Raw genomic sequence first — 24,713 nt, 5'->3', positions numbered from 1 at the left:
AAAAACATAAGTAAAAAAAGTTGCAATTTACAATGCCAATAGCTCTAACTTTCACAAATGTGAGATGAAATGCATTGCAAATGCTTGTTTAACTAACATGGATTGCTTTATAAAATGCAGGAATAAGGATAGTGATCTACAGCCTTTGTAGATCACCATCCCTGTGTATGTATCCATTCACAAGGTGTCAGTGGCAGCAACCTACGTAATTAATAATTCATTAGGTATGCCTACCTGTGACATCCCATACAAACAGAAATATTGGGATATGATCTAGTAGTACAAAAGTCGCATAACGAAATTAAAGGCAGGTTGCAACAAGTTGGTGCAAGCTTTGCACCCACTATTTGCAACCTGCCTCTATGTCCTTCAGACCCATAATTGTGCCAAAGTAAGAAAACAATATTATCGATCAGGGACTGTAAATAGTAAAAGTAGAAACCTCTGATTTTGTTCCTGTACTTACTGCAGATAAAATTCCTCCAATTTTTCAAATAGATATCTTTGATGGCACACTTCCGGACATAAGCCTCGATCGTCGCACACATGCAAACTTCGGAGCTCTTGCAGGAGCAGGTGTCATGCATGCAGAACTGATAAAAGACAAGACGGGGAAAATAATTAGCATTGTTGGTAGATTCATAATAACAGAGCACAGATTTAGGAGTAACAGAAAGAAAGGGGTTCTAGAGCCACACCACCAGTAGTTTGTGCATAGGCATGCTTATCTTTGCAGGCATTAGCAAAATAAAGCCAGAATCATTGTGTTGTCAATGCCTACTGGTATTGGGCTTGAAGCCTCTAGATATGACCATTTTCGTCTCTGGTATACCATGGAGAGTGTGCATTAAGGGCAGTCTTGTGAAAGAAATGAAGAAGTGGCATCAATCAAATTGAAGAGGGTGGGAGATCTTTGTGTGGCGTTTCTTCACAAAATCAGGTCTAGGGTGGACCGTTTATTGTGGGCATAGAAGATGCAATGTTACTGTTGACCTGTCCAGTAGGAAATGCTTGAGGAGACAAATGGATATATAGGTGTCTTTGTCTTTTTTCTAGAAATTCAAGATTTCTGTCCTAAGTAATATAGGCATACTCCCAGAATAAAGAGAATGATGTGTTGGCATGAGTAACAACCCTTGGGAAAAAAAGGAGGAAACTGTTTGTGAGAAAGAGATTTAGAGTGTGGATTGTAGACTTGCATTGCAGCTTCAAACGATGTAAATTAGTTAATTTTGAGAATTGGATAAGACATTTGTGCCCTTCTCTGTAGTAAATGGATTTAATTAAGTATCAGTTCAGGAATCGCAGCTCATGTTAATAATATCCATTGTTAGTTGAGAACTCCTGGCATCAACAGGAAATCAATAAAGCTGTTTCAAGTGCTCCTTTACTGATTTGTGGTTTGGAGTTTTGCAAAGAAGCCTAGCTGCCGCATTCTGCTCTTTTTGCAATCGCTTTCTAACATATTTTGGAGAACCCAGATAAAGGAATTGCTATAATCCAGGCGGGCCACCACCATGGATTAGATTACTGGTTTCCCTAAATGCTCTGGAATGAGCTCCAGGACATTCCGGATTATCCTCAGAAGCCCAAAACAAGTGCTTGCCAGCTTTTTTGCTTGTACGTCCACTGTCATTGCTTGATCCATCCATATTCTCAAATTCTTAATAGAAGAATTGGGGACTGGAGAGTTTCCCATACAACTTGACCAGCTTGGCAGAGGCCTGGGGATAGCATTGTTCCACAGAATCATCAGCTCTGTCTTATCACCATTTAGTTTCAAGCAGCTGTTGGTCATCCATTTACCCACTTTTTCCAAATAAGGTGCCAGTTGCTTGCAATCTAGGTTTGCGTCATTGCCAAAGGAGACCACCAACTGCGTGTCGTCTTCATTGGAAGCTAAGGACAGGCCAAACTCCTGTCCAGTTTCTGCCAGTGGCTGCATTTAAATATTAAATACAGTAGGATTAAGCGATGAGCCCTGTGGCACTCCACATGCTGATGGCATACTGTCAGAAAAACACATGGAGGGTATGTCCGTAGAAAAAGAATAAGTAGATCAGTTGGAGCCCAGCCTCAAAATATGGCAGTTTTCACTAATTAAAGTACACAGCATGGCCATCGGTCCACAGGTTTGTGGTCTTTCTGGGGCAGCTTTAGATTTACAGGCACTTGGTGTGACAATCGTTTATGGTGCCCCCTATCTTCTGCAAAGATTTCTTCACTACTACAGTGCCACTCATTCCTCCATACCTTGTCTTTCACATAGATTTCTTTTGTTTTATAACACTACTCATACTACCCCAGCGTGTCAGAGCCCTTCACACCACATGCACGTTATACAGAGGGAAATACATGTGTAAATGTCTATAGAAAATGTTACACAAACCAATGATCATTATCGTTCTCTGATGTGCATGTATACGTTCTTCATGGCAGGTATATTAGCCCTTTGCACTACATATTGATTGGTTAAAACTGACACTACACTACACTTTGATCTCTCCAGCAGAAACATTGATCATCTGCGTTATCTTGACATTTTTATTGTTGCCTGAACACTGGTGGACACACAAACAGCAGGTTCTTTTAAAACTCAAAGTTATTTCTGAACACAGAGCCTCTATCAAGGTCAGTGCCTTAAAGCTGCCCTGGGTCTTTCATAGTGGTTTTTGATAGATCGGGAAGAATACGGTCTCCGAGGTTTATTGAATACGTCCTGGAATCTGATTGGATATAAAACTGTCTAGGTTTCAGTTTTGATTGCCATAATAGTACAATGTGTATTTATTACTACAGAGAAGCCTTATGAGTAAGCCATGTGGTATTACACTCACAAATACTACAGCAGAATATGGGGCAATGTGATGTGATGATACATTAGGTATAAAAGTTGTGAGTCAGCCTGACCTCATATTCGGCTGAAAGCACATTATGGTGCACAATTGCCCTTGCTACAATCTCATCACGTGTGTAAACAACCTTCGGAAACATAAATCGCATTTGTGTAAAAAGCACTTTTAGGTACAAAATCCCATGTTGGTGTAAAAAACCATTGGAACAAGGCTGGGTTACCACATTGAGATGTATTATCAAATTTTTTTTTTTGATAATCAACTTCATTGGCATTTCGGAAGCAACAAAGAAAGGTCACTGGTGGCAGCTCAGCAAATAGTAGGCACAGGTAAAAGCATTCAGCAGCGTACATAAACGGATGGGCAATGTCCCAGTCCGGCAACACAAACTTGTCGATAGAGCAAAACACAGCAACCATATCAGTGCTCATGGTGGCAACAGGTTGAACCATTTCCCCCAAATTCTGGTTAATCGTTCAGGCACACCCCGGGCTTCAAAGAGAGCCTCTTCCTGGACCCCGCACCAGTCCACCCCCCTCCTCCAGCCCTTAACCGTTGGTGCAGAGTCTCGGAGCCAATGATGAGCAATATCGCGCTAGGCCACGGCCAACGCCGTCCCCTGCAGGTGCTTGTCCGATCTATTGCCATCAAGGCCATCCAGTACGCCGAGGATCAGTCGGAGTGGGTCATGGGGGACCTCCCAACCCAAGGCCTGCGCTAACTCCCTCTCCACCCCCCGCCAGAACCTCTCCAGTCCAGGGCAAGTCCAGACCATGTGGAAAAAATCAGCCGGAGAACCTCTGCATCTAGGGCAGTCAGGGGTGGGTCTCAGGCAGGCTCGGTGGAGCCTCTCTGGGGTGAGGTAGGATGCGTGCAGGTAGTATATCTGTACAAGCCTTAACTTGGAGGACGTGGACAGGGTGCGTGGGGCCATCAAGGCATATCTCCAATCGGCCTCCTCCAGGGTCCCATCCATCCCTCCCATCGGGCCCGCAAGCGATCAAGGGACGTAGGACTGTTGTTGATTAGGGCACGATACATTCGGGACACTCCCCCCCTCCCCAGGCCTCCCATCATCACCTGGGCTTCTAAGGGGTTAAATTCTGGGAGGGTAGTTGGTGTAGGGAGGTGCGCGTGGAGGGCATGTCGCAGCTGGAGGTAGCGGTAATGTTGGGTATGTGAGAGGGCGTGGCGTTGCTGTAATTTGGTAAAGGCTCGGATGTGGTCTCCCACCCATACATCCCCGAGCACCGACACTCCAATGAGGTCCCAGCATCGGAACCCGTCCAGGGACAATGCCTCGCGGAGCCAGTTCCCATGTCAGAGTGGCGTCTGGCGGGTAAGTGTACGTTCCCATCCCGTGTGTTGGAGAGAGGTTTGCCAAGCCGACAAGATCGCTCTGGTTACGGGGGCCAAGGATTGCGGAATCGGGCAGCCATAGAGGAGGGCTTGAATCCGGGGAAGTCCGTCTCTGCCAATTCCACCCGATACGCCGGGTCGGACCAGCCGCTCGCATACCAGTCGTGGATAACTATTAGTTTGGTGGCCAGATAGTAGAGGTAAAAAGGAGTCACCCCTAGGCCTCCGTCATAGGGCGGAATATGGCAGTGTGCAAGGGAGAACCGCGGCCGCCCACCTACCCAGAGGAACCTGGACAAGGGTCCGTCCAGCTCACGAAACCAGGCATGGGGGAGTGGGATGGAGGTGTTCTGTAAGTTGTAAAGAAAGCGGGAAGAATCATCATTTTGAAAAGGGCACTCCGCCCAAGGGGGTTGAGGGGAAGGGAGTGCCATCTCTTTAAGTCCGATCTCATTCGGGTCACCAGGGGCGCGATATTCAGGGCCCATTCCAACTCAGGCAGGAGAGTCACCTAGATCCCCAGATATTTGACCGAGTTGTGCCGGATGGGAATAGATGACTGCCAGTCAAAGCATTCCCGGGAGCGGTGCAATGGGACCAGGGTAGACTTGGCTGCATTAAGCCTGAGGCCAGAGACTCGCTCAAAGTCCCAGAGGAGGTGCAGGCATCTAGGGTTCGAGTTTGCCGGGTCTGCCAAATATAGGAACACATCGTCGGCGTAGAGGGTGATCTTATCTACGTGGCTCTCATTCCAGGCCCAGCCCTGGATATGACAATCTCGCCGGATGAGCGTCGCCAGGGGCTCCATTGCCAGCGTGAAGAGGAGCGGAGACAAGGTGCACCCCTGGCGCGTCCCTCTACGAACCGGGAACGCTTGTGAGAGCGATCCATTGACTAGCACTCGGGCCCTGGGATTCGCATAGAGGACCCCCACATAACTGCGGAACCGCGGGCCAAACCCCATTAGCCGTAACACGTCCTGCAGGTACTCCCAACCCACCGTGTCGAAAGCCTTCTCAAATTCGAGAAAGAGGAGGGCAAGATAGGGAGGCAGACAGGCTCGATGGGCCAAGGCCAGATGAAGGCGGCGGATACAGTGGCGGGTTCCCCTGGCCGGCATAAAGCCACATTGGTCTGGGAGGACCAGGTCCTGTAAGAAGGGCTTAAGTCTTTGGGCCAGTATTGTGGCGAAAAGCTTAATTTCAGTATTAATGAGGGAGATGGGGCGGAAGTTCGCACAATCCAGTGAGGGCGGATGGGACTTAGGATTGACCACAATCGTGGCCAGGTCCGACTCAGGGTGGAAGGCGTCTGACTCTATCACATGGTGGAAGAAATGCAAGAGCCGGGGTGCCAGAGTGTCTCGAAAGGCCGCATAGAATTCTTGGGGGAAGCCGTCCGGCCCCGGGGTTTTGCCTCGATTCAGGAGGGGATGGCCTCCAAGATCTCCTCCTGTGGGAAGGGCCGTTCCAGGGAATCTGCATCTTCCAGAGCAAGGAAGCACAGCTGCACACCTGCACCGTCCAGGAGGGTGGTCAGCAGCGCCTCTGGGGGGCGCGATGTGTATAGATGGGTGTAAAACTCGGCGAAGGTGTCCACAATGCCTGCAGCACCCGGATCTCTGGAATGACGCGGTGGATATTAGGGTAGGACACCAGGTTATAGAGGAGTTTACCGTTTTTATCACCCCATCCATAGATCCGCGCTACCGACGACCGCCACAGCTGCTGGGCTGAGTCGAGCAAGACCTGGCGAATTTCCTCTCGGATCAGTGCTAATTGTCTGGCGGGATCCCCTCGACCACTTGTGGCCTGCTCAACCTCGAGCCGCGCCGCTCGGGTCTCCAAGTCCACCAGTCGGGCCAGCCGTTCAGCTCGTTTGGCATGGACCCGCCCTCTCGCCACCCCGTGGATCACGGCTTTGCCAGCCTCCCATAGGGTCCCCGTCGATGAAACGGAGCCCTCATTGGTAGCAAAATAATGGTCGAGTTCCCGTCCCAGCTCCTCCGCTAGGGCCTGGTCCTGCAGGAACCAGGCATTGAGGCGCCATACCGGACGCGACTTCCCCGGGGTAAAGGCCATGCGAAGGGATACCGGGGAATGGTCCGATAGCCCTCTTGGTAAAACGCCCACACCAGCGAGCATCTGGCAGGGGCCGGGAGTAGGAGAAGGTCTATGCGGGAATGGGTGTGGTGAGCGGCCGAGGTATGAGTGTACTGTGTCTTACGAGGATTCCACACCCGCCAGGCATCGCAGAGCCCCAGGGAGGAGGCCCAACCCGAGAGGGCCGCCGTGGTAGAGGATCGGGTCGCTGATGGAGGCCCGGACGCATCTCGTTCAGGCTGCATTACCGCATTGAAATCACCGCACACCAGGGTGAGGCCGGGCGGGAACTCGGAGAGGACATGCGTAAGGGAGCACAGAGTTGGGGATAGAAGGGCGGGAGGGACATAGACATTCAGGATGTTCAGGGGGCAACCTTCCATCGTGTCCTAGATTGCGACATATCTTCCCTGCGGATCGGAGTATGCTTTGGTCAGGGCAAAGGGGAGGCCTCTGCGGAGCAGGATCGCCGCTCCCTGGGACCCGCGCTGAAAGCTGGAGTGCCCTGCCAATGCGAATCCGCAGCGAAGTAGGAAGGGACATTGGGTGCCTAGAAGATGGGTCTCCTGGGGAAGGAGTACATCTGCCGAGAGGCGCCGCGCCACTCGGAGGACCGCCGCACGCTTGATGCGATCAAGAAGGCCATTCACGTTCCAGGAGAGAACGTGGAGGGGCCTAGGCAGAGAGTAAGCGATTGGGGGGATGGAGAAGTGGGTCAGCGCAGGGCCCGCAGGGGATCGCGCCACGGGGGTAGGTCTCGTCACACTGCCCCGGGCTGGGGCACAGGGAACGCAGCGCAGGTCTGCAGGGTCCAGGCACCTTAGGCATCGGAGGGCCCGAGTGAAGAAGGGGGCGGCAGTCCAGAGAGGGGGATCAGGGTTACCAGAGCATCCGCGTGTCCTGAATGCATGCCGGGCATACTGTGCCCATCGCCGAGGAGTGACAGAAAGTGCTGCTGTCGGCCACTCGCGAGTGAGGACCAATTTAGCCAAAGGACAGCTGCTGAGCGCCAATTTAAGAAACAGCCCGTAGGCCGCTAGAAGCAAGAACCATAGAAGAGACAACGGTCTCCGTTTCCCAACCCCCCCAAAACCCCCACCCTACACTTCAAAACAGGAAGCATCTGTCGCCCAACAAACATCAAACAATCCCCTCACAAAATCAAACCCCTCAGTAGAGGTCAGGAACTAAACTGAAACGCTTAGTTGGGAACAGTGGCACTAGTACAGTGACAAACAAGGGAGGACCCCCTTCCGTATAGTCGGATGAAGTAAAACAGCCATAATAATTAAAAGTCAGCTAGCCAGTCAGATACAATGACAACGGTCTGCGTGATCATCAAAAGCCAGAGGAAACACGTGCGGATGGTAAAGAAGGAGAACGACAGGGAAAGAGAGAGGAGGAAGAAAAGATAACAAAAGGAGTTGGAGGAGAGAGGCAGGTAAGAAGAACATCCTGAGAGTGACGTAGTGCAGATTACAGTTGAAGCCTTCCACAGGCCACTCGCTCTTCAGGCATCAGGCCAGACCCGGAGGAACGTATCCAACATGTCGGTCACTCAGGGCGACCATGGGCAGAAAGAGAGCACAGGACCAGGTTCAGGCCTCCGCCTCTTGCGAAGAGTCCTGGATCACCGGGCTGCCAGACAAGTCTGAGTCCGATCCGGATTTGCGCAAGTCCGAGCCAGGAATCAAGGGTTTGGCCACAGCGGTCTCGGTGGAGGGCCCCGCCGCCGGGGGGTCACCTCGATCCGGTGGAGGAGTAGGAGTTGGTCGCCGCCCAGTCCCTTCAGGTGAGTTCAAAGCATCATGGCCTTGGCATCACCGTCTGCGGGACCCGGTCCGGCGCCGTCGCGGCTTGGGCTCCTCGCGGCCAGAGCGGGGGGCAGGACCCCGGGAAGGGGAGGGAATCCGGTTAGATCTCAGGGGCCTCTCTTCCGTGAGCCAGGTCCAGGCGGCCTGCGGGGTATCAAAGAAGAAGGATTGATCTTGGAAGAGGACCTTGAGCCGTGTGGGGAACAAGAGACCGTATCGCAAGCCCAGCGCCCGAACCTTCTGTTTAACCTCGTCATAAGATTTCCTTTGGGACTGGACTTCCCTTGAGTATTACGGGAAGATCATGATCGTGGGGTTCTTGAACTTCAGGGGGCCCAAGTCTCTCGCCGCACCCAGGATGGCGTCCCGGTCCCGGAAGTTAAAGATGCGGAGGATGATAGGCCGGGCAGGACCCCCCGGGGGGGGTTTGGGCGCTAGAGAGTGATGGGCCCGCTCGATGGCGAACCAGGGGGAAACTTTCTCCGCCAGCATCCAGGAGCGGAACCAGGATTCCAAGAAGTCAGCCACCGGGCCCTTCTCCACCCCCTCCCGAAATCCAATGAGGCGGAGATTGTTCCGTCGGGCCCGGTTTTCCACATCCTCCGATCTGCGATGCAGGTCGGACGTCAGGGTTTGAAGGCGGGCCACTTGGGTCTTGAGGGTGGCCAGGTCATCCTCCGTAGAGGATATACGGGACTCTGCCTCAGAGATGCGCGCCGTGGCATTCCTGAGATCCTGCCGGATGAGGGCGACATCAACCCGCTCCTCCCCGATCTTAGTCTCCACCGACGCCTGGGAGGCGCTGATAGCTTGAAGGATGGTTGATAAGTCTCCCCCTCCGCCCCGGAGGGAGGAGGGGGTCCCGTCCCAGGGCCAGGGTCTGTCCTGGTGAACTGGTCCATGCGGAGTTGAGCGGCAGGGACCGAGGGTTGCGTACCTTTCCCCCTGACCATGGCTCCTCCAGGGGAATCGGGCCGAGGGGGGGCCGGTGTTGCGGGTGGTCTGAACACCAGGCGTCTCCCCACAATCTCATGATAGCGCAGGTGATCAGCTCTTGGGGTATGACAGGCCGAGACAGGAAACCACCACCGAGCCCCTGGGATCCCTCTCAGCGTGGGAGGGAGGACGCTGAGGGCAGAGGATCAGAGGAGGGGTCTCGGGGGAGTCCGCCGCACCTCAGGACGACAATCCGGGGGGGGCACTCCAGAGGCACCGTATCTCAGGGTGGTGGGCTCAGTCCAGTCGCAAGAAGGCAGGACAGGGGGCCCGGCAGCCCCCAGTGATGCAGGGGGCGCGGCAGGGGGTCAAGTGACGCCCGGGGGGCACTGGGGCAGTCGGTTACACAGTCCAGGTGACAGCCCACAGGCAAAAAACCCCGGGGGCCGCAACTCCCACCCTGACCCCTCCTCACCTCCGGTCCAGGTAGTCCAAATCTTCATCAGGGGCCCCAGGGAGATCTTCACTGCAGAGCCGGTAGGACGGGACCCCAGGATCACACGGGGGGTCCAGGATACAGAGGCACTGTCTCCAGGCGGGGCCACCGATGGGGGTAATGCAGGAGGGCCCCAGAGTCTCTCCCAGGTGCAGGCACAGTCCCACCGGGCACCCCAAGCGGCACAACGCATGCGTCTCCAGCCCCCCCCCAGAGACAAATGAGGGCCCAGCAGGGAGTTCCCAATGAATGGCTTCAGTCCCACAGCAGCAGAGGGGGGGCTCAAGGGGGCAGTCACAGGGCGCGGCAGCAAGTCCAGGCCTCAGTTTCAGGCCTCCAGGCCGAGGTCACTCACAGCAGGCAAGGCGGGAGCACAGAGTCGGCGGCGGGCTGCACCTCTAAACCACTCGGCCCGCCACAACACCAGCGCACCACAGGCTGCAGGCAGGAGACCGGATGGGTCCACAAGTCCAGGGGGCACAGCAAATGGGCACGGCAGGGGGTCGCCTCCTGCCCCCGCCGCCCGGACAAGCCCGACGACTCCTTATGGCACACGGGACCGCCTCCCGTCTCCGAGCCGGGCAGGCAGATGTAACGGCTCCGGTCAGGGCAGGGCAGTGAGCCCGGCGGGGGACCCAGAAGTCGCGCCTCCTCTCCCGCACACCCGGTGGGGCCGGGAAGTCCACGGGGCTGCAAAGGGATCGCCGCTGTCTCAGGGGAGGGGCCGGCCGCTCAAAAAATCACTGGGGGGCTGCCATCTTGGCAGCCTCGCAGCCGGGTGGGAGTGGAGCAGCAGAGACGCAGGCAGGGCTCCGGGAGATCGCAAACCTCATCAGGAGGTGCCCAGCGGAATGGAGAACTCAGCGGTGCCAGGTTGGTCCATGGATGTAGGCTGCTGCTGGCAGTTTTATGACGGATGGGGGTCCGGAGCACTCTTAGAGTGCGACCACCATTTTGACGCCCTAGGCCACGCTCCCCGTATTATCACATTTAGGTGAAAGAAGATCCATTGTAGAACATCAACAGTACAATTGAAACAATTCTGGGAGTGCAAAGCACTTTAGTAAAATGTAGGTTAATAATGATGATATTTAAGAAACCAGGTGTATGGACACACATTGAGGATCGCATATCACATGGTACATTTCATTATGAAGTTATGTTTAAGTTGTAAAATCACACTTCAGTGCAAAATCACCTTTGGTAGACCTGAACGGGAGCGTGCAAACACACTTAGGTAAATAGTCATATTTTGGTTCTAATGTGCCTAAAACTGCAACATCATCATGGAAGTGCAGAACCTTAAAAAATATTAAGGCGAAAAAATCTAATTAAGGTGCACATCACATTTAGATGCAAAATCACTATTGGTGCTAGGTCAGCAGCAGTGTGGTATCAAATTTAGATACCAAACCATTCTGTACAAATATTCAATGCTGCAGTTAGAAGTTGTGTAAGGAGTAAACCTAACTGTGGGGAAATTCTCTTTTTGCAGGCTCACCTCTACTTTTTGCCCCCACTTTTTACTATAGTTAGTTATAGCATATACGTAGGGGGCTGATGTCCAGTACCCAGTGTATGTGCTCTGACCTACAAAGTATATGTGTAATCGGTTGATATCTCATTGGCATATTTAACTTACCTATATGTTTCTAGTATATGGTATTTTGTATACTAAGGGCCTGCAAGTTAAATGTCACTAGCTGTCACCACTACAATGCCAAAGTTAGAAAATTACTCTAGGCTGCCACTGCAGTCTAGCATAGCAGTTTTAAAACTGCCACTTCAACCTGGCAAAATGCACCTCCCTTACTGTTGGCTTATTGCAGGCCCTACGTATCTATAGGACAGGGTATATGGTGTTTAAAAATTTAATGTGTTCCTATGTTCCAGCAGGAGAAAATCTCAAAAGTTGTTTATCACTGAAACCGGGCTGCATCGCCCAAAGAAAGCACTGGGATACCTTATAATACCTTATAATGTATATCCTTGGTGTGGAAATAGCTAGACCCATGTTTCAAGGACTCTAGCTAATATAGATTGGGAATCTACTCTGGTGCTAAAGTCAAATTTTAAACAACTATTTTGAAATTGCCACATTCATAAACTCTGCAATTTTTTGCCTAAAGACTCTAGTTGCACTTTCTGAAATAATCCCCAGCTGTCATCTGGCAGCATACTGGCTGGTGTAAATTGCTCTCATAAAAGGGAATGAAATGGGAAGACGTGTGACCTTCTCCTCACAGGATCACTGTGGGTGATGTGTCTACTAACTGTACATGCTTCAAATGACCACCCACACCTCTGCCCCAGCCTTTTTCTCAGAGTCTAGAGTGGCACACATCCAAGTTGGGGGGGGGCTGTACTAGGACTGGGCAAGAAAGATTTTGCCTTGTTTGGTTACGGCAGAGCAGGGCACTGTGGTGTTACTTAGGGTCAAACCAATAGGAATGTACCCTAACCAGTATGTCATACTGGTTAGGGTAGCTCCTTGGAAATTTTTCCTTATCAGGAAGAGAGTCACACCTACCCATAGGCTTGTCCTGGGCATTAAATTGGCACCCCTGGCTTCCTTCCTCAAAATACTGTTGGACCTGTGGAAAACAGAAGAAGGACTGCACTTGCTGAACCAAAAGACTGGAGCTAAGAAGTGTTCCTGAGCCTGTAGATCTGCATTACTTAAAATGGCATATTTATATTGTTACATGACGTAGTCAGTCATGTGCAGCGGTGAGGGTTTAGGTGAAGTGCCCACTGCAGGCCCGCCTCTGACCCAACCCTCTGCCATGCATGGCCAAAAGGACTTGTGCATAGGGGGTTGGGTGCTTGCGGAGGGGGGGGGGAATTAGGTGCTCGCAATGGCCAAGCATGGTGATGGACATCTTACTTTGTTTAGAAAAACATTAGAAATTCACTGAAAAGTTTAAAGTGACGGAATTGTAATATGATGAATAACACAAAATACCTCAGGAACTCATGCCCTATAATAACTATAACACACGCCCTTTCCATGCATTGGTAAATACCTCAAATATCACATCATTTATGGCATGTTCCATTACATCAACAATACCATCACTGCAACATCTCAAATGACCTCACTAATAACAACATTGATTGCTTGGGAAAGGGTTTTATAGTTACTTTAAGGAACAAATTATAGTTACTTGCGATAATCTATAATTGGTAAAATTCAAAGGTTTTGTTCCTTTAAAACTGTATGTTTTAACTAACATTTTTAGCAAACTATGATGTCCCTGCAGCCTTTTTTTTATTGAATGAAGATATTCATTGAAAATACCGAATGTTAAAGTAAATTTATTGTTAGGGGAAATGTTCAGTAACAACATAACATTTTAAACTCTAAAAAACACAGAAATTCACCAGTTATAGTTACCTTTAGTAACTAAAAATAATGCGCTATGGTAACTATAACTCTCACCCTGCCATGCACAATTGTCTCATCGTTAATTTCATTGCAAATGTTGCAGTTATAATATCAATGATGTCATAGAAGATGTCATGAGTGATGTAATATGTGGGGTAATTAGCAGTGCATCCTCTTAAAATATGTGTGAAAATTAAGACAAAATATAACTTGTGGGGCTTCAGGCGGGGTCCCATGGGGAGGTCTCTTCCACACCTAAGGGGTCCCTTGAGGAGGTCTCCACCACACCCATATGTCCTTGTTTACGTGTTATCTTGGACTCAGGACTGAGTGCAGATTCTTAAGATGACTCCCGCTGCTTCCTGGTTGAAGGGGTAGCATTCATTCACATCTCAGTTTGAGATCTGTCAGCTTCACTGATCCTCTGTGGCGTGATTAAATAAATCACCTTTTTTAACCTTAAATTCTCCAAAACTACTGAACTGATTTACACCAAAACCCCAAAGCCCTCTTCCTGGACCAAACTCTAGCTTTCTGCCAAATGTAGTGTAAATCCATACAGCAGTTTGGGATGTAGCAGTGTCTACTGTTCCTATAGAAAAATGAATGGGAAAAACGTATTTTGAGCTCCCCTTTTTTCTCGGCCCTTGCTTAACAGATCACCCCAAACGTCGAAACTTTCTATGCACATGAGGCACAGGGTCAAGACTGATTTGCATATGGCTGGGTCTAAGCTAGGGTGGCATGGTGAGCAAAAGAATGATGGACTTGACCAAGATCTATTGACTGGGGGTGAATGTTTGATTTGCTCAGCATTGCATTCATCATCTGTGTGTCTTTCACTAGTCCCACATCAACATGTTAACTTTAATCTTACAAAATGTTATAGCTTAGAAAATAAAGTTGTGCATATATTAATAGTATTGCTGTGTATTATATTTTGAAAAATGATATATTATAAAGTATTAGTAAAATGTTTAAAGTTTGTATTCGGGCAAGATTCCTATGTTTAACAAGAACCTCAATAATAGCTAATATGCAATGTTGGATGTCTTGTTTATTTTTTAATACTGGGGCTTATGAAAAAAGTGTGAGGGAATCATTTAGCATTGGTGTCAACTCTTGTCAAAGTTTGCTGCAATGTCTGAAGCAACTACTTTTACTAATGTGAATGCAAGTCAAGCGCTGTATAATGCAAAATTCTCCTAGGTCTACTTCTTACTTGTGTGAGGAAGCACAACACCTCCCAGAGCTATAATGCCACCATGCACAGAAAAATACATGAAAGATTTAAGAAACTTCCATAAAAGGGAAATATGTCAGTGGCAATCTTGTTGCTCTTGACTGAAGACAAAGAATAATGGTAAGGAAATTAACATGGCATTGGGAAAGAGAAAAAAGCCAATCATGAGTTCCTGGTGAAGAAATCAGAAGTGTAAAGTGTTAGAAGGAACATACTGGTACACAAGTAGTAAGAAAGGGACTGAGCAGCAAGAGTGCAAAGAAGCCAATGAAAAATATGTGACCAAATGCATTGCAATGCATCTTGCTCTTGTGAATGCCACCCACAAGGCTAGCATTAGGCATCAATGTGACACCTTCAGTGGAAAACAGAAGAAGGACTGCACATGCAGTTGAACTTGTGGAGAGAAACACTAAGGGAGAGACCTGCTCCCAGGTGTACCCAGGACTGAGAAGTGGACTCCAAGGGTTAGTTGGCTGACTTCCAGTTAAGCTACAGTGACACAAAAGCTGCAAGATTTTCAGTTTCCTGAAGAGCCCAACTGACCAGTTCCAACTTGATCTCCCTAAGGCCCTGCAGGTGGCTTTTACTAGGATAAGCCCTTACCCCATTAGTGGTGTCCCTAAGGTTATGAGGCCCTTAGATAAGTGTCAGAGTATAATCCTCCTGCATAACCCTAACAACTGAGAGTTAGAAAGATTTTTGCCCATATATCAACTAAAGACCGGGACCAATGTGCCAAGTCAATCTGATGAAGATATGTTGCCACTGGGCCAAAGATTAAGGTTGCTCCTGTTTGGAACATTTTCGCACCAGTCAATCCATTTTACGGGGACGTTACAGAGAAGGTAACCAGACTAGTGGAGCCCTGCTCTGCTACAATTTACAACCTAGTCCCACTGGAGGAGTCCAAGCTCCAAAAAAGTTCTAAAGGTAGACATGTTCACCGGGCGGAGACAAAAAAGATTCTGGCTGGCAAGGGGCATTCCTTTGGTGGATTTTTCCCATGCGGAGCTTTTATGCCAAATGTCAACAACTTCACCTATACTTTGTCTGTTGGCTACCCATCCTCACAGAACCCATCTCAGTCACAGCCTGCTGCCCTGCGCTACTGAGGATTTCTTAATTCTATTTCAGAGACTAATGGCCCGATTTAGATTGTGACTAGCCTACCCCCTTTCCGCTGCTGCGGTGGTCCCAACCACTCCACAAGTTGGTGGCATTTCATCTGCCATATTTAGATGTAGCAGCAACAGACTGGAAAACCACCATGTTAGCAATCCTTTCTTTTAGGTACCAGTACTCCATGGCTTTCATGGCAGGGGTTTGTGCCAATCAAATTTAGATTTACCTGTTGTGCCGGTGGTGCCCTTATGGCAGTTTGCTGATGGCGTGGGTCCCTGGTGTGGCAGACACAGGTAAGAAGATTTTTATATTTCAATATGCACATCTGTTGTGTGTTCAATAAAATCATATCTTGGTAATGTGTAATGGAATGGCTGTTTTTGTTACATATTGCGTGCCACGTGAAGAACTTAAACACACCATCTATTCATAGTGAGACTAGTGTAAAACAAATGTAACTTTAAACCCAGCCACAAAGGAGTGGATTGGAGTTTGAAGATGGAACTGTCTTTTTTGTTTCTCTCCTTTAGATACATTTCAAATATACCCATAATACCCATAAACTCCACAAAAACCTCTACGAATATCCGGTGCTACCTTGTCCCTATGTATTTGATTTGATCCCCCCCTTGTGATAATTATGTTTTCCAGCAACCTTAGTGCTTTACATCAATCTAAGTCTAAGTCTGGTTTTACTAGCTTTAAGGGCTGTTTGGGGCCGGGATTGGTGAGCTATAGAAAGGTCTGTTCCATACAATTGTAGCTGAGGTGGGGTAGATGTTATATCCCCTCCCCCTGCTTCCCCAAAAGTATCCAGTGGGTCCGCTGAGTTGTTAATACTAGGGGAGTTCTCTATCATTACGTTTGCGTCAGGTCTCATCAAGCTCTCTACCCCCCAGCACCAGTCACAGTTAAGGTCACATACGGGGGGGGGGAGAACCGGGCATACCTTTGTCATCAGCAGGCCCCCCGTCCTGAGCGCACAACTCCAGGTTAGGAGAATCCTCTGCCTCTGCCTCGCTCCGTGCCACTGGTATAGCCTGGATCGCTCTCGGGACCTCGCCCGCAACCACAGCACTCGCGGCATTCACACTCCCTTTGGGACCAACCTTGCTCTTCCCTTCCTGGCCCGGAACTGTTTTCCCGGCCGACCCACGCAGCAGATCAGCCACAGTAGGGCCGGCCGGGCATCCCTTCTGCACAGCCCCGCCTCTTCCAAAAAAATACTTTGTAATTAAACGCACCCTTAATGGGTAACCGCGTGAGGTGGGATTTTATGAGCAGCATCTACTAAATATTAGTGGAAGGTCTTAACATTAGAGCTCTGGCCACATGTCGCACATTCATCACAAACAGACTCTAGATTGAGTCTGTACACCTCAGGAGGGGAGGGGGTCTGGGAGAGGGGGGGAAGCAAGATAAAAAAAAGCAATTCCGGAATTAGTAAAGAAATGAAGAAGCAGTCAAAAGAGATTAATGAAAGACAGAATGAGAGTCATATTGTGGAGGAACATGAGGGCATCAGTCTATTAATAAGAGGATTCCTGGAACTTGGAACTAAACTTCAATGGGGATGATAACTATATGTTCATGGAACATGGCGGGATTGAACGATAGGGCTAAGAGGGTTCACTATCCCATAAAAGGGATTTCGGCCCCAGGGGCAGGCTCCTCGGGGACACTTAATGCTCAGGTAGTAAAGCCGCACACCCAACTCCCCAAGTAAACACATTTTAGCCTCAGGTGGGCTCCTGGGCGTCTAGAGATTTAGGAAGGGAGGGTGGCCATGAAACCCCATCCCCTTTTTGAAATCAAACCCAGGGTAGGCTTCCGGGGACATCAGTTATGTAAATGTGATGGATCGCCACCGCCTGCATGGCGGTGGCGATCCATCCGCCATCCTAATGGACCCCTTAGTATAATTCTGTTCAGAGGCTTTTAATGTAGATTTGTCTAAAAAGTCTATGGAAACTGAATGAGGATTTAAAGTTTTGGGGCCCCTTTTTTTCTCAGGCCCCGCTTCACAGATCCGCCTGAAACTGTCCAGGAATGAGCCGTGGAAGATGAAGCTTTATTTTGTAAACTTTTGTGAAAATTTGTCAAATGGGACCAAAGTTATTAGCAAACCAAAGAATGCTCTTTCTATGGAAAAGCAAACCTAATTATAACTTCCTCGTAGCAACCACCACTAACTAATTTAATATAATATAATATAATGTAATGTAATGTAATATAATATATAATGTTAAACAATTTTTTCCAATTTTGTTGTGTCTATTATATATTTAATTTGCTTGAAATGAAGGATACTTTTTCCTGCTCCTGTTTAGACTGCAGTAACAATAGTAAAATTAACCTCTTTGCTGTTCAACACTTTCCCTACTTTTGCCTTCTTTGGAGTGAGAATAACAAATGTAACCACTCTGTAGTTCAACACTTTCCTGCTGTTCCGCTGTTCAGAGTAGGAATAGTACATTTTATCCCTCTGAAAATCCAATGTTTTTGCATTTGTTGCACAGGCTGGAGTGGAAATTTAAAATAATACCTCTCTGAAGTTCACAATTTTCCGCACTGATGTGCTATTTGGAGTGGTAATAGTAAATTTTACGCCTCCAAAATGAAATGCTTTCCGTGCTTTTGCACAAACTGGAGTGGGAATAGTGAATTGTACTCCTTCAAAGTCCAACACTTTCCCTACTGTTGCATAAACTAGAGTGCAAATAGTATAATTGATTTTCTTAGGCTTCAATAGTTTTCATACTGTTAATTAGAGCATATTTTTTATATTTACACTTATTTGTTTTTATTTTTAAATGTATTTTAATGTTCATAGTATTTTTTGTAAATGTGCTTTTCCGATTTTTTAATTTTTATTATTTTATTCATTGCCTACATTAAAGAATAGATTTTTACTATTCTGCTTTTCTACTTGTTCATGTTTTTTTGTGCATAATTATATGATAGTAATTTTAGACTCAATGTTCTGCAGTGAGAATGTACAAAAAGGAACAGATTTGCATGATTTCTTAGTTTATAGCTTTTTATACTTTATGATTGCTGGATGTTTTAGCCAAAATTACGGTGACTTTGAGCACTGAAATGACGTCGTAATTTGCCTTATTTATGGCTTACAAAAAAACGCTCTGCCTCTAGAGGCTGTATTATAATAAAAGTGCATTTACTTCCGGATGGTATACTTAGGAAAGTGTTTGCCATATTTTATTTCAGGTGTCCATCAATGCTCTTTGCATATTGAAATGTCCAGGCGCCCCCCACAAATGAAAAGAGGGTCGCTGGCTGGTGACGTCTTCAGGGGCGCCCGGAGGCTTATCAGGCATTGCGAGAGGGAGACCGGCCTCATTTTTCTCTCCACCGCGCACCAGCCTGAAGACTGCATCAACTATCCACTCACCCCTGGAGATAGGAGGAATTTATGCCCCGAATGCCCTGGGTTGAGGGCTTGGGCGATGGATATGGATATGGAAAGGGGCCTTCTGTCACTTTGCATTCCAAAGTATCGCCAATTGTTTTATTGCTTGCACAATCCTTGATGTTATGCTGATCTTATGTACTGTATTCTCATAACTATGATGCCTTTGACTGATTTTGCAAGTGCGTTCTGAAGTGTTTGCACTGTAATGGGTGAAAACAACTGTTTCAATGCCTGTACAATCTTTGAGCTGTTTTGTTAAAGCTTATTTCCTGTATCCTCACAACAATGTATGGCTGATCTTATTGTATTCTCATAACAATGATGTATGTTTAACTATGGTTATCATTCCTCACTGATGCAATGAGACAAAGGGCCCGATTCCTAGAACTCACCTAAGACAAAATCCTAAACTTACTACCATTTTGGTATTCACAGCGGTTAGGAGTACTAACTTTAGGACTCCTAAATGCCTTCTGTGAATACCGAAAATCTTAAAGTTAGGATTGTTCTCAGTTTAGGAGTAGTAAAGTTAGGACTCCTAACTTTAGGACTTCTAAATGCCTTCTGTGAATACCGAAAGTCTTAAAGTTAGGATTTTTCTCAGTTTAGGAGTAGTAAAGTTAGGACTCCTAACTTTAGGACTCCTAAACTAACTTCTGTGAATACCAAAATGGTAGTAAGTTTAGGATTTTGTTTTAAGTGAGTTCTGTGACATTTGAAAATGGTGAGGCTTAAAATTTAGGATGAGTCACCTGTTGTAAGCGAGCGCAGCGCGAGCTTGACTGTTGTCAGGGGGTTCTGTGGGGCTCTCCCCCCGAGAAAATGTTGAAAAAAAAAGAGTTGCAAATGATACATTTTCAAGCAAATTTGAGAAAGCAAGACGTTAATAAGACAATTAAAGGAGTTCCTGTAATTAATCATAAACATGGGGAATGTTGGAGCCGGGAATTTCATTTGTAAAAGCTCTGCAAACGAAAAAAACGAGCACATAATTATTGCAATACTATTAACTCGTTCTTTTTCTGCCACATTACAGTTGTTGGTAAAATGCTAGCATTTATAATGTCGGAAATAACAATGGCTATAGTATACCAATAAAAGGAAAGTCGTTTAAAAGATCATAGAAGATGTGTGCCTGAAAAAAAAGTGGCATTTTATCAGACCCTTCCAATGGAGTGCAACAAGGACAAAATGCACACTTTGCACCAGTTAGCTGACTATCAAAATATACATTTCAGATGGTCAAATCTGACAGTCTGATTCCGTCACATTACATGCCCTAGAGGGGCCATCACATGATATGAAATGCCATTCACTGCCTTGATTTTTTCGGAGGTAGACCTAAACATCTTATTACTATAATTATTATTATTTGAGTTTTATATAGCACTAGCCAGACCCACAGGTATCAAAGCACTTTACAGGTTACTCAAAGACCAAAGAAAAACACACCATACAACATTTAGGTAGTCAACAGTCATAGTTTCACTACCTAAGTTGTATGATCTTGGGCAAATCAAATCCTCACCATGACTCGCACTTTTCCTATCTACCAACAAATTATAAGAAAGCTTTGAAATAGGCTAAACAACATTGATATAAATCCCTACACACTAAACAAGTGTCTTGTCACCATATACTTACAGTAGCTGCGCAAGGCATACAAGTCACGTTCAGCAGCTCCTGAAACACATTCTGCGCATTTCGTGAATTCTGCGATATGATCTTGTGAGAGCAATGGTTACCTCAGACTGAACAATTGATTAAACAAAACTAATGAGTGCAAGGATAGTTTTTGGCGTCCGCTTGAAGAAAAGCTTAAATGACCAAATTCAAATACTTTTTTTAACCATAACAAAAGTTCACCCCTGCGAATGCACACTTTCCTGCCTTTTTATGATGTAAGGAAGCATACAAGTCCCCCCTGCTGCTCCTGAAAACCTCATCAAAGGGGAAGAGAATGCATGCTTACCGGGGGTGCAGGCTTCAGGCTATGTTCTTAAGGTAAGTGCTAGTCTGCCCAGAACATTTATATGTGCAATTTTCTCTAACTGGCCTCTCTACCAGTCACCTTCCAGATGGTGTGGCAATGCCAACTAAAGGCAGAGCTCTCTCTTCCTCAGAATCACTTTACGTTGAATAGTGGCGCACTTTACATTGATTGCAATATGCAGGTGGTTCATGGTGGACTGAGTTGAAGGACGAGCAGTGAGAGGGTAGAAATTATGTTTGCATGAGGGAAACACACTGGATGACGGCGTTTTTAGTTTGATTAGGGTATCCCGCAGTCCTGACATGTTCGCATCCAATGCATGTTTTAGGTAACCCTGGGTAAAGCACTATGCTACGCTCGCGTAGTTTGCGAAGTTTGCGCAACTTTGCACTACGCGAGCTGCACGTACCACAGTGCGAACACGCGTAGCGTAGTGCAGCGCTCATTTTTTGCTTGTTCGCGGTCCTCAACGTCATGTTCGCGACCGCGAGCAAGCAAAATGACATCCCGGCGAGACTCTCAACGCGGGGAGGTCAGGTTTCTCATTGCGAGTGGTCATGCATGCTCGCGACCGCTCGCGATGAGAAACTACCAGTTTGCGTTGAGAAAGCTGCCACTCGAGTAAAAATCTACTCGAGCAGCAGAAAACTACAGCTCGCACTGTGCAAGATGCCGTTTTCAATGATTGCACAGTGCCGGATGCTTGTTCGCACTGTGCAATCATTGAAAATGCATCTTGCACAGTGCGAACATGCTACTACGCAGCTCGCGTAGTGCTACGTGAGGTTCGCGAAGTGCACTTCGCGTAGCGCTACTTCGCGAACTACGCCCACCCAATGGTAAACCCTGCCCGAGACTGTCAAACTGGAATCCTCGCCCAGAAATATCAGGGAAGGGTCGATTTGTTTGCTGTATTGTGACATTCTTTTTTAGCAATCGAAATTGAAACTAATATGCTGATACAAAGGGTTGATTGCAATTAATGGAGGGCGGTGCTTTAAGGGAAACGGCATGTAAACAGCCGTAAGCACTATGTACGTGTGTTGGACTTGGCCCTTTTTGCAGGGTCATCCTTAAACTTTTTGCCTTTCTCCTAGCCTTTTTTCTGACATGGTGTTGGTGCTTTTAGGACTCTGAGCACTTTAGCATTGCTGTCCAGTGTAAAGTGAGTGCGCTCTCTGTGTTAAATATAGTAAGATTGGTCTACATCTGTTTGGCCTATTTAATTTACCTGTCAGTCCCTTGTAAAGTGGTATCCCATATACCCCGAGGCTGGTAAATTAAATGCTACTGGTGGGCTTGCAGCGCTGATTGTGCCACCCACCAAGTAGCCTTGCAAACCTATCCCAGGCCTCTGCCACTGCAGGGCCTGTGCTAGCAGTCTCACTGCTGCTGTGAAATGGCATTTAAAGTGTGTGCCATGTCCGTGACCCCTTCTACTGTATGTCCGTCACCCCTAAGGAAGGCCCTTGCTAGCCCTACAGGCAGGGGGCATTGTAAGTAACAGATAGGACATGTACCTTTAGTGTGCGACTTGTCCTGGTAGTGACAAACAGCCATTTTGGTTTCTCACTACTGTGGGGCTGCCCTCCCATAGAAATTCATTGGGGATTCATTGATAAGTGTTTCAGTGGTAGTCCTTAATATGAGAGGAGCAGTGTGGTCAAGTCTAGTATGTATGAAATGGTGAGTTAAATGATTTGCAATGGTGTGCGCAGATTTATTATGACTATGGGAGGAATGCCACTTTTAGAAGTTGGCATTTCTGTGTGCTAGGTGTCTGCCTGCCTGATGTGGATTGCATGTCTGGCTTGTGAGTGACAGGGGCTGGGAGGTGTGTATGGCTCCAGGAGGGGCAGGGTGAGTCAGCGCTAGGCTGAAGGGGACAAGTACATTTTGAGTAGTGGGAGGAGAAGTCTCTGGTCCCTGAAAAAGAAGGTGCCTGCCTGAGTGAATACTGGCTCCGCCCCCCTGTGGTGTGTCTGATGACAAGCCCCCACTTAACAATAGGGAAGAGGAGCCTGATAAACATAGTGCTCCAGAACCAGTTGGAACTGGTTTCCCCAAGCCCTGTACTCTTCAAACAAAGGAAAATGTCCTATAAATGTAGGGGCTGTGACCCCATAAGGCTGCTCGTGCTTACCTGGGCTGAGGGAGACACTCTACCGGGAGGAACCACTGAGGGACCCAGCTGCAGCTTCTTGGAGGTCCCTGTGTGCTGGCCTGCCTGGCTGCGCCGCCTGGGGTGTCCCGAATCCCAAGGACGTCTGTTTCTACCTGCTGGATTCCTTGTCCTGCTTTACCCCAAGAACTTGGAGGGGCAAAGTGCCGTGTGTGCCCTATATTCAAATTGCCAGGAACAAGGAGCGAAGAAATGCAGAGTGAGGGAATCCCTGTGTGTGGGGTTACCCCCTGCGCTCCTCATCTAAAGAGCGAGTGCCCACCCCTCATTTGGTGGGGTGTTGGCGGGTGCCTACCCGGCTTCTGCGCATATTTTAGAAGCAGGTGCTTACCCCGCATTGTGGCGCTGATGACGGGTGCCCACCCCGCAATCATCTTTAATTAAAGTGGGTGCTCACCCCGCATGCGGTACTCGATGGCGGGAGCCCAGTCCTCAATCATCTCTAATTTAATCTGAATCACCGCCGCTTGCAGCCGACCAGGAAGACAGGCAAAGTTGCCTGACTGAGGGCGGGGCTGCGTCCAATCCGGTGGAGAGGCCACCGGAAGAAAGGTGAAGTGGCTGCTGAGAGGGAGGCTTGTGGACGATGCAAGCCCCACGTGTGCTGGATGAAAGCCGGAGCCTCGCAGGCTCCCAGCTAGACTTCAGCACGGGTCCCAGGCGCACAGCGATAACCTTGAGAAGCCCAGGAGCGGGAAGCCGACGCCCGGAGGACCGGAGGAGTATCCACGAAGCACAGTGAGGGAGGGCTTCACTTTTTGGACACTCACAGCTGCCTCGCCAGGCAGTGGGCAGCTGTAACTTTGGCCGCTTTTTTTGTAGTAAGGTCCCTGAGTGGAACTTGGGGCACATTCACTTGTAGAGTTCCCGTGGGGACTCCATAGGGCACTGTCAGTCCTTTTGGGTCATTGTTGTGTGTGGGCAGTCCAGGAGGCACAGTGGTGCCGATCGGGGCACATTGTCGGTGCTCATTTGGTGCCAGTTGTTTTGATATAGTCCCAGTGGGGGCCCAGGAGGCACGCTGGTGCCAGGGCTCATTCTCCCAGCTGCCCAGCACTTAGAGGGCAGCTGCAACGTTTAGGCCAGTACCTGTGCACACTTTCTTTTGCTGCATTGGCAGCCGCCTTTACACCTTGGGACATAGGGCATTCAAACCCTTTGAGAGGCCAGTTGGCCTGGGGGGAAGTTGTGGTGACATTGGTAGAGCGCCAGGCTCTACCGAATTGCGTAATGTGTCTGTTACTAGGAGTGTTGCCAAAATAATGATTATGTCCCATTGTGATTTGTGCACCCTGTGTTTATGCCCAGCTTTCAGGCCTACTATGTTTGCCTAACAGGTTCAGGTAGGATGTAATGTAACCAGTCATGACTGGTTGTTTTACTGGAATGTGATGTAACGTATGTCCCAGTGTTTAGGCATAATGTGGTGTTGAATAATGTAGCTATGTTGATGTCTATGACATAATGCGTTTATGTTTAGGATGTTTATGCATACTGTGTGCATGCTGGTAAGGCATATTGCGTAATATGTTTATGCTAATGAGGTTTGGGCCTAATGTGGTTTACTACCTAATGTCATGCTATGATAATTTAGGATGGTATCTAATGCTAATAGGATAAGGTCATTATGGCACCAGTAGTTACTGGTAGTGTATTATATTTGCATTTACTTACCTGTTCTGATGGTTCTGAGTGTGGCCCGATTGGCCTGGTCATGTATATAATTCCCTGTGGATATTGCCTGTGCCTGTGCTATTTGGCACAGTATAAATGTGTAATTATGTCTC

General features: G+C 48.0%; 1 protein-coding gene across 1 annotated transcript in view; it reads right to left on the bottom strand.

Moving 5' to 3' along the window:
• Positions 1-24,713, bottom strand: part of LOC144823881 (mucin-2-like) — a 1,553,567-nt gene that overhangs the window by 749,689 nt on the left and 779,165 nt on the right. Inside the window, exon 16 of the mRNA XM_078682769.1 lies at positions 467-593. Within this exon, the coding sequence (XP_078538895.1) occupies positions 467-593 (127 nt within the window). The remainder of the gene's footprint in view (positions 1-466; positions 594-24,713) is intronic.

Source organism: Lissotriton helveticus, chromosome 3_1 (assembly GCF_964261635.1).
Source record: "Lissotriton helveticus chromosome 3_1, aLisHel1.1, whole genome shotgun sequence".
NCBI lineage: Eukaryota > Metazoa > Chordata > Amphibia > Caudata > Salamandridae > Lissotriton > Lissotriton helveticus.
The sequence above is the reverse complement of the archived record's forward strand: the minus strand, read 5'-3'. Positions and strand labels throughout refer to the sequence as shown.